Source organism: Cucurbita maxima, unplaced genomic scaffold (assembly GCF_002738345.1).
Source record: "Cucurbita maxima cultivar Rimu unplaced genomic scaffold, Cmax_1.0 Cma_Scf00017, whole genome shotgun sequence".
Taxonomy (NCBI): Eukaryota; Viridiplantae; Streptophyta; class Magnoliopsida; order Cucurbitales; family Cucurbitaceae; genus Cucurbita; species Cucurbita maxima.
The window spans coordinates 1,207,023-1,216,202 of record NW_019272033.1 but is presented as its reverse complement, the minus strand read 5'-3'; the positions used below and the strand labels follow the sequence as shown (position 1 = coordinate 1,216,202).

At 33.3% G+C, this 9,180-nt stretch overlaps 1 protein-coding gene across 1 annotated transcript in view; it reads right to left on the bottom strand.

Moving 5' to 3' along the window:
• Nucleotides 1–6,603: 6,603 nt before the first annotated feature.
• The window catches only part of LOC111492328 (probable receptor-like serine/threonine-protein kinase At5g57670), a 4,618-nt gene continuing 2,041 nt past the window's right edge, over nt 6,604–9,180 (bottom strand). Inside the window, exons 6-10 of the mRNA XM_023141628.1 lie at nt 8,804–9,058; nt 7,493–7,650; nt 7,191–7,406; nt 6,958–7,104; nt 6,604–6,825 (exon numbers count right to left, since the gene is read on the bottom strand). Coding sequence (XP_022997396.1) covers nt 6,670–6,825; nt 6,958–7,104; nt 7,191–7,406; nt 7,493–7,650; nt 8,804–9,058 — 932 coding nt within the window. The 3' untranslated portion in view covers nt 6,604–6,669. The remainder of the gene's footprint in view (nt 6,826–6,957; nt 7,105–7,190; nt 7,407–7,492; nt 7,651–8,803; nt 9,059–9,180) is intronic.

Below are 9,180 nucleotides of genomic sequence, written 5' to 3'. Positions count from 1 at the left end.
AAAAAAAAAAAAAAAAAAAAAAAAAAAAAAAAAAAAAAAAAAAAAAAAAAAAAAAAAAATTAAACTTTTGTTGAAGAAGTAGTGTTTTTTAAATTTATTTTAAAAATGATTTGATTTGATTTGGAAAGTTGAAAACAAGGATAGAATATAAACCTAACCAAGAAAAAAACATATTGAAAATGGGACACAAATTGTTTGATTGTCCAAATCTTCCCACAAGATTCTAGTAACGGTTGAAAAGACATCATATTGTTCAAAATAGTTGAGATTGGTATCATTTCTTCACGTTATAAAATCATGGATTAGCCGAAGAACAAATAGTGGAAGAAGTACAACATTAGAAATGCTCATTATTGTTCGTGAGTTACTTTTCGATTTAGGTCAAGCTATTACTATGAACTCTAGATTAATAATTTTGTGTTTGGAGTGCTGAGTTGTTTAGTCCAAATTTAAAAGAAGTCAATATTTGAGATAGTGAATTAGAAGAGCAAATATATATATACAATAATTAAGAAACAAAAAAATTTATATGTTTTTCGAACCTAAAAAAAAAGATAATATATTTTAAAAAAAGATTATATAGATAACTTTTAGAAGAAATTTTTTTAAAATTATCTTATTAGAACAATTTAATATTAATACTACTAAAAAATTTCCCTCTTGTAATGAGATTCAACGTCGATTAGAGAGAAGAACAAGACATAATAATAATAATAAAAAAAATGAATATGAAATTAAAAGTTTCAGTTGTGACCAAAGTGTCCAAAGTGTTGGTGACGGTAGCGTGGACCAAATCCCCATGATTTCCTTCCCAAAAATCAATTAAGGATTAGATTTTAATCTATTTTTGTCGGTTAAATTTACTTATATTAGTTTGGAGTGATTCTTGTACTGATTTGTGACACTTGAGTAAAAAAGGTGTGTATGAATGATTGAGATCACACCGGAATAAGAGTGATCATGAAGGTAGGATGACTAAGAAAGAGGAAATAAACGTCTATACCAACAAGGTGCATCTTCTTTTTCGGTGCCTCAATTATAAAAGCTTCAAAGTTAAACGTGCTTTGATTGGAGCAATTCTATGTTCAGTAACCTTCTAAATTTTTTTCCAGAATATATACGGAGGGAGGAGAAACCATGCGAGAAGAACGCATATTGATTTATGAGGATAGTTTTCACTCTTAGAAGTATCTATACGTAATGTGATCATGTTGTAGGGGAATGTCGGGGTCATCAGGTGCTGAATCCAAATTTCGAATCTTAATCTCACTTCTAGACATGGAGAATTACTAATTTGATTGAGTCAGTTCTATTGGCCAATTTGACTTATTTTTGCTCTATTTGAACTAACTTAGATGGTGTTAACCTTTTCTATGGGATTGATTTTGAAGGAGATGAAATTATATTTAGCTTTAATGGTTGGATTGGATATGAGTTAGTACAAAGTTCTTAGGGTGAATTGAGTTTGAAATGATCGAAATCTGATTGAAGTATGCTTGTATGCTCAATTTTGAAGTTATGGTATGCAAATTTACTATGTTATGTGATTTACGGTATGATATGAGATTATTGATCATGTTGCTACGTGGAGATGATTTGGGGTTCATCAACTAACCCTTAATCGGTAGCTTGTCATGATTGATGAGAGTTTACATAGTATTGTTAGTAGCCGGATATGATATGGAGTCACACCCTTATGATGATTGTACAATGTGGAGACTATTAGTGGATGGTAGTTAACTTTTAATAATAAGTTTGTCTCGATAAATGAGGTTTGTATTTATACTGTTTATGATAGTTGACATACACGAGGGTCGCTTCCTCTTTTATGATAACATTATGAAGCATATTGAGGAGACACCTACTAATTTCTAATAAGAATTTGTCTAGATTAGTAGGGTTCATGTTATATGTGAGCTATGAGTTGTAGCCATGATGACATCAAGCCTTGAGTGTCAATGATCTATAGGTTAAATACGATTATAGGGACTAATAAAAAGCTAACTAGATAGATGACCTTGAGATAGATGAGTTTAAGGAGCCGAATATTGAGAACTAATAAGTCGAAAAGAGTTCAAATAGGGCTAAAGGATGATAGGGCTAAAATCAATTTGCAACTCTCGAGCTAGTTAAGATACTAATATTCTTATGTATTCTCGATAACTTGCAAATCTTTGACGAAGAATAATTTTTTTTAATATAGTCTTAGTTCTCTCGATCTTAGAAATATTTTAATTGTGCATTTAAGTTCGATTATAAATCAGATCTGTCAAGCTTAAAATTCAAATACATCATTCTTAATCATTGTACCGGACAAGGCAAGAATCGTAGAAATTTCTTATTTATTTTTACAGGAGACTTAGATTTGGGATCATTTTTCTCCCATAAATTTTCTCCATTTTTATATTTATTTTTTAAAAATATTATTATCTAAGATCCTTTTATGAATAATTTCCATTTTTAATATAATTTCGGTAGGAAAACAATAAAACATTCAAATAATTCAATCATATTTCATAAACAAAAATACAGTTTTAAAAAACCATCTTTAAAAAAAAACTCAAATTGCAATATTATAACGCAGAAAGAAATATATATTTATATACACACTCATATATACAAAAAGTAAGCGGATCGAGGTAGGACAGAGTAGAGATTTGGTAGGATTAGGGGCGGGGGCAAGGGCGGAGATATTATCTCTGTTCTCGTAGAAAAAATCAATCTCTATTCCTTCTCTCATTCTTCATTTAAACTCGTCCTAAAATGATTATCTGTGTGAACTATCGATGGTCTGTCCAACAATCTTCCTCTTCAACACACACAATCCTAACTTTTTATGTTAAAAAAATACAAGAGTGTCGTGACACTATAAGGTAGCGTTGTGGTGTACTTTAAAAAATTTGAAAAATGAAAAATATTTGTAGTTCTAGTAGCATTTAGTACTGCAGTGCTATTCTCTTAGAGCCGTTTGGTTGAAGGTTTTGTTTATGATACCTAATAAAATAATATCTAATGATAAAATATATACCAAAAAATATTTTCAAACCTTCTATTATATTTTTTAATTTTAAATAATTAAGTGTTGTTAAAATAAATTTTAGTAAATATTAATAATCATATATTTTTTTTTTGAATTCTATTTAATTTTCATTAACGAGTATATTATAAATAATGTATTTAAGAGTAGTTAATATTAATAATTATCAAATAAAAAAATTAAAAAAGAGAAATGTAATAAAAATATTTTTAACCTCCACTCACTAGTAAAGCTCGTGAGTAATTTTTTTTTCTTCCAAAAAATGAAAGGGGAAATAATAATTAAAAAAAAAATAGAGATATTTTCTTTTATTTGCATAATCCACGTGGGTGGGACCAAATGGGAGTGGGTCCCAGGAAAAAGACATAAGATTGAGAAAATGTAAAAATGTCGGGTAGCATAAGCACGTGAAGTGGAGGGCCTCACCACATCCTCTTCACGTGAACTTCCTTACTCCTATTGGTCCACTTCACACCCCATGACAGCAACTCTCCTATCTCATTTTATCTACCAACTATATTATTTATTTATATTTATATTTATATTTATATTTATATTGCACTTTCAACCATATAATTAATATCTCTCAATTCCATTATCCTAAGTTTGGATTAACATTATGGAAACAAAACAAAATAGAGGGACCTAATCGACGAACGACTGTTATGACGGTTGAAATGAAAAAATAGATTTATAGATATTTTTTAAAGTTTAGAGACCCAATAGCTACAAACCCTAAATTAAGTTCTAATAAAAGAAGATTTGCATAGAATTCCAGGTTTAGAGGTGTTCTTCAATGTAGGACTATATAGATGTAACTATTCAAAGATTGATATTTAATCTATATCATCACTTACGTGTAACAGCCCAAGTCCATCGGTAGCAGATATTGTTCTTTTAGTGTTTTCCCTCTAGAGGTCACTCCTATGATGGTTTCTAATGATATATCCCTAGATCATGAGTTGCATGGGTTTATATTCCCCGACTCTAATAGTGAAATCACTTACTGAGTATTTCTCAAAATACTCAAGTCATGTGTTACTTCCTTTTCATGTAAAGGCAAAACATTATTGTGCAGCTGACAACGACATCACAGTTCGAGACTATGATGTATACATAGGGTAATTGTATTTATTTTCTTAGACTTAAAACTTAAGTTAGAATAGATATATTTTTTTTTAATTTTAACATTATTTATTTTATATAGTTTTTTGTTTTTTCATTTAAAAGATGTTTTTGAATAGTAAAATCCATAACCGTGTTTTAGGATGAAGTTTATGTTTATGATGCAATTTTTAATGTTTAACTCCGCATATGAGTATAGATGATGATGACGACAGTAGTAACTCTAGATAAGTGAAAATTTAAGGTCGTTATATTACGAGTATAAATTTAATAAACTAAGCCAATAAGTCGAAATTGACCAAACCATATGGTTTAATAATCTAAGGAAGTCAACACCAACCTACCTTTAGGCTCAAATAATCGTTCATAGGTCAGTCAACACCAACCTACCTTTTGATCCAAACTATCGATATCGATCAAGTCAATTCGATGTTGGTTTGGAGTCAAACTGATGTCGACCGATCGATGATCACCTTTGCTATTTGCATCGATGTTCTTAAACCTCTTCTCTAGAGATATGAAGCAAGGAGGGCCTTGAGTACATATCCTAAACGTACGAAGGGTCTGATGGCCATGCATTTAAGACACGCTTTAGGGTTGCATGAAGGACATAGAGGATGGGGTGTACTTTTAGTGTGTATAATGGCCATGCATTTGAGAGCTAGGGTGCAATGCTAAAATTTAAGTGTAGGTTACATGTTGGGCACTCTACAAATTTCAACCCATTCTCATTAGTTAGCTAACAACTTTCTTGTACAACATTAATTTCTATGCGTTTTTAATGCTTAAATTTCATCTCTAACAAAGTTCTAGGTCAAATAATAATATATTGTTCTTACTCGAGTAATAGTTATGGGATAGAGGTTGTGAAACTGGAATAAAAGAGAAGTATATGAATGAATGAATCAAGATCACATCTGACTAATAGTGATCATCAAAAGGATATGAATTATAGATGAAAAAGTCTAAAAAAAATTGATAGTTACTACCTATATTAACAAGATACACATTCCTTTTCAATAACTCAATTGTGACAACTTCAAGTTAAGCAATGGCTTGAAACGATTCTATATTAGGTGACTTGTTAAATTCCTTTTTACAAAGCTGGGAAGTAAGAACGGAGAAGCAGTTCATGTAATGGCAGTTATTTTATAAAATAATCGAATCTTGTGATTTTTGGTAAGGGCCTGACCTATAATGACTGCATAGTATCACAATCATGTTTGTTCAAGGCATGTTGCCTATGGCTACATGACAGATGTCCCGGTCTTACTTATCCAGGATGTTGTCCATTGTTGCATGCCCGTTCCAAAACCCCTTTTACATGCTTTCATCCTAAATAGGCTTTTACCATTTCACGTTGGGTGAATACGGGAGTGTATGACCGTTCACCAAAGTCATGTCTACACCCGCCAGGGATAAATTCCCCAAAATGTACTATAGAGGGATATAATTAATTATCACTTCTTCCTACTCTGAGTTATATGTTATTTAAGGCATGATATTTCTTAATTTTCTTATAGTCATATAACGTTATTTTCTTCAATTCTTCAAATTGTTTTCAAATGTATTTCCCAGTGCATGTTTTATAAACCTTTTCTCGCAACGTGACTCGAGGCCCGAACATACGTCGACATTGTCCGCGACATCCAAGTTTCTTATAGCTGACTTGTTCGCTTGGTTAGAACAAGTGTCGCACAATCATTATCTCGCTATTACAAGAGTGCATTGTGACACATAGCACACAGTAGGGAACCATGCAACCCCTCAACATGAGGAGAACCCCTTAGTGACATTTCTAATATAGGTAAAAAAAATTAGAAATGTTACACTTCAAGCTAAATAAGTAACGTTGTCATATTGCAGGGAATGTAAAAGAATGTTGTGGTTGTCAAATATCGAACTTCAAATTTAAAATTTTTGTCCAAATTTTGAACGTCCGAGATGATTGTCGAGATTTTTGATGAGCAAGATTTTTTGTGCCCAAAAAGTAATGAAAGCTATTTGATTTCGGAGAAATAAGTGGCTCACGAGTTCTCGAAAGAAATATATCCTATTTGATTTCGAATTCCTCATATAGCACTTCTTATCCTGGTTGCATAAATTGGCAAGAATGGATCTTTTTGGGAAAAATTGATTTGTGATACCTTAGTAAATGAGAAGTATATAAATGAACCGATATCACATCTGAATAAAAGCAATCCGAAGAATAGAACTAAGAAAGATTTAAAATAATTTAAAGTTACTACCAATAACAATAATGTGCACATTTTTTCGGTAACTCAATTATAGAGACTATATAATTGGTATATCAATTAATCTTCTTATTGTATATATTGATTAAACTTCTTAATCGATATATAGATCATCGAGCTCGTAAAACTAAAAATATATTTGAATATCAAGACGTGACTCATGATTAAACCAACGAGAGGTATAAATAAAAACATAATTTGAAATAACAAAATAATACAAGATTTCACAAAAAAATTTAAATTTAAATACAATCATAAATAATCCTCAAGAAGAGTATCTATTGGAATTTCATATCCAAAAATCATGGAATAATCATCCAGTTCATTATCATCATCAGAGCTCAACTTTGGCATGCTCAAGCTCTTTGCTATCTCTGAATCATGGCCTTTTGTTAGCACCTCCAACACCTACGTCAAAATTATTCAACTGATTAAGATATATGTCATTAGTCAAACGATCAACAACTCGACACTCCTACGCTCTAATAATTATCCAATTCATAATTCTACTAGAAAACATCCAACATTGTTGGAGCATACCTCGCTCATCGATGGGCGCTCGACTGACGACTGTCGAACGCAGCAAGAAGCAGCCAACACGACTCGCTGCAACTCTTTTGCGTCGTAGCATTTGAGCTTTGGATCAGCCAGCTGACCGATCTCGCCCGACTCCATCAGAGGCTTTGCCTGTTCAAGTCCAAATTAAACCACAATCTCCTTTGTTCTGTTTTATAAATAGTGAAGATGAAGATGAAGATGGGGATTGTTATTACCCACAAGAGAAGGCTCTGTTTGGATGAGTCCACAGGCCTTCTGCCAGTGACAATCTCCAAAAGAAGAACTCCAAAGGCAAAAACGTCAGTTTTCTCATCCACAAAGCCATGCATGAAATATTCTGGCGCTAAGTACCCAAATGTGCCCTCTATTGGTACCACTGCATGGTGTGTCCACTTGTTTGGAAGCCATTTTGCTAGCCCAAAGTCTGTTATCTGCCTCATTAACCAACAAAATACATATCAATAATGAGTTTACTAACAACAAATGAGTTTGTGCATCAAAATTCATGCATGTTTACCTGAGGTTCATAATCAGGGCCAAGAAGGACATTAGAAGCTTTGATGTCTCTGTGGATTATGCGATGTTTGCAACATTCATGGAGATAATGCAAACCCCTTGCAACTCCCACAGCAATCTTGTATCTCACTGACCATTCCAATGTTTTGCTTGTTTTCCCTGTCAATTTTATATATAAATTCTTTTTGATGTTATATTCCAACATTTAGTGACATAGGAAGATTTAATGTCTCGGTTTGGGCGTTTGTTTCTAAAGTATTTGTTCGTGTGAGATCCCATATCGGTTGGGCAGGAGAACGAAACATTCTTACTAAGGGTGTGGAAACCTCTCCTTAGCAGACGTGTTTTAAAAACTTTGAAGAGAAGCAAGAAGCCCGGAAGAAAAAGTTTAAAGAGGACAATATGTGCTAACGGTGGGCTTGGGCTCTTTACAAATAGTATTAGAGCTAGACACCAGGCGATGTGCCAGCGAGGAGGTTGAGCCTCGAAGGGGAGTGGACAAGAGGCAGTGTGCCAACAAGGATGTTGGGCCCCGAAAGAGGGTGGATTGGGGGTCTCATGTCGATTGGAGAAGGGAATGAGTGCTAGCGAGAACGTTAGCCTCCAAAGAGAAGTGGATTGTGAGATCCCACATTGATTGGTGAGGAGAACGAAACACTCTTTATAAGGGTGTGAAAACCTTTCTCTAGTAGACTCATCTTAAAAATATTGAGGGGAAGCCTGAAAGGGAAAGTCTAAAGAGGACAATATCTGCTAGCGGTGGGCTTAGACTGTTACAAATGGTATCAGAGCCAGACACCGAGTGAGGTGCCAGCGAGGAGGTTGAGCCCCAAATGGGGGTGGACACGAGACAGTGTGTCAACAAGGACGTTGACCCTGAAGACGGGTAGATAAGGAGGTCTCTATATCAATTAGAGAAGGGAATGAGTACCAACGAGAACGCTAGATCTCGAAGGGGGGTGGATTATGAGATCCCACGTTACGAAAAGAAAACATTATTTATAAGGATATGGAAACCTCTTCCTAGCAGACTCATTTTAAAAACGTTAAAGAAAAGTTCGAAAGGAAATGCCCAAGCATACAATATGTCTGCTAATGGTGGGGTTGGACTGCCCTATAATCCGCCCGTCTTTTATGTTAACCCATTGCATTCGATCATTTTTTCTAAATGAAAACCTATTCGCTTTTTGACCAAATCAATCTAACATGCATCAAAATTTAACAATTTGTTTAATATAACAAGACAACTGCTCAGATTTAAACATCTGACTAGTAAAGAGTGCATATCGATTAGTAAGTAAAGGTTAATTACCATGTAATGCAGAAGAAAGGTTTCCATTTTGAGAGAAGTTGAAGATGAGATAAAGGCCATTTTCAATGCAACAGCCAACCAAGGAAGCTGTGTTTGGATGAAAGACATGCCCAATTATTCCAAGTTCCATAAGAAACTCTCTCTCTTTGTTACCATCTTTGTTGTCCTTTGTCAGTCTCTTCACCGCAATCATCTTCCCATCAGATAGCTCTCCTTTGTAAACTTCCGAATACCCACCTCGCCCCACCATGTTCTCTGAGATATCAAACCCAAACCAAACCAAATCAATCAAAACAAAATTTCATAAAAAAAAAAAAAAAAAAAAAAAAAAAAAAAAAAAAAAAAAAAAAAAAAAAAAAAAAAAAAAAAAAAAAAAA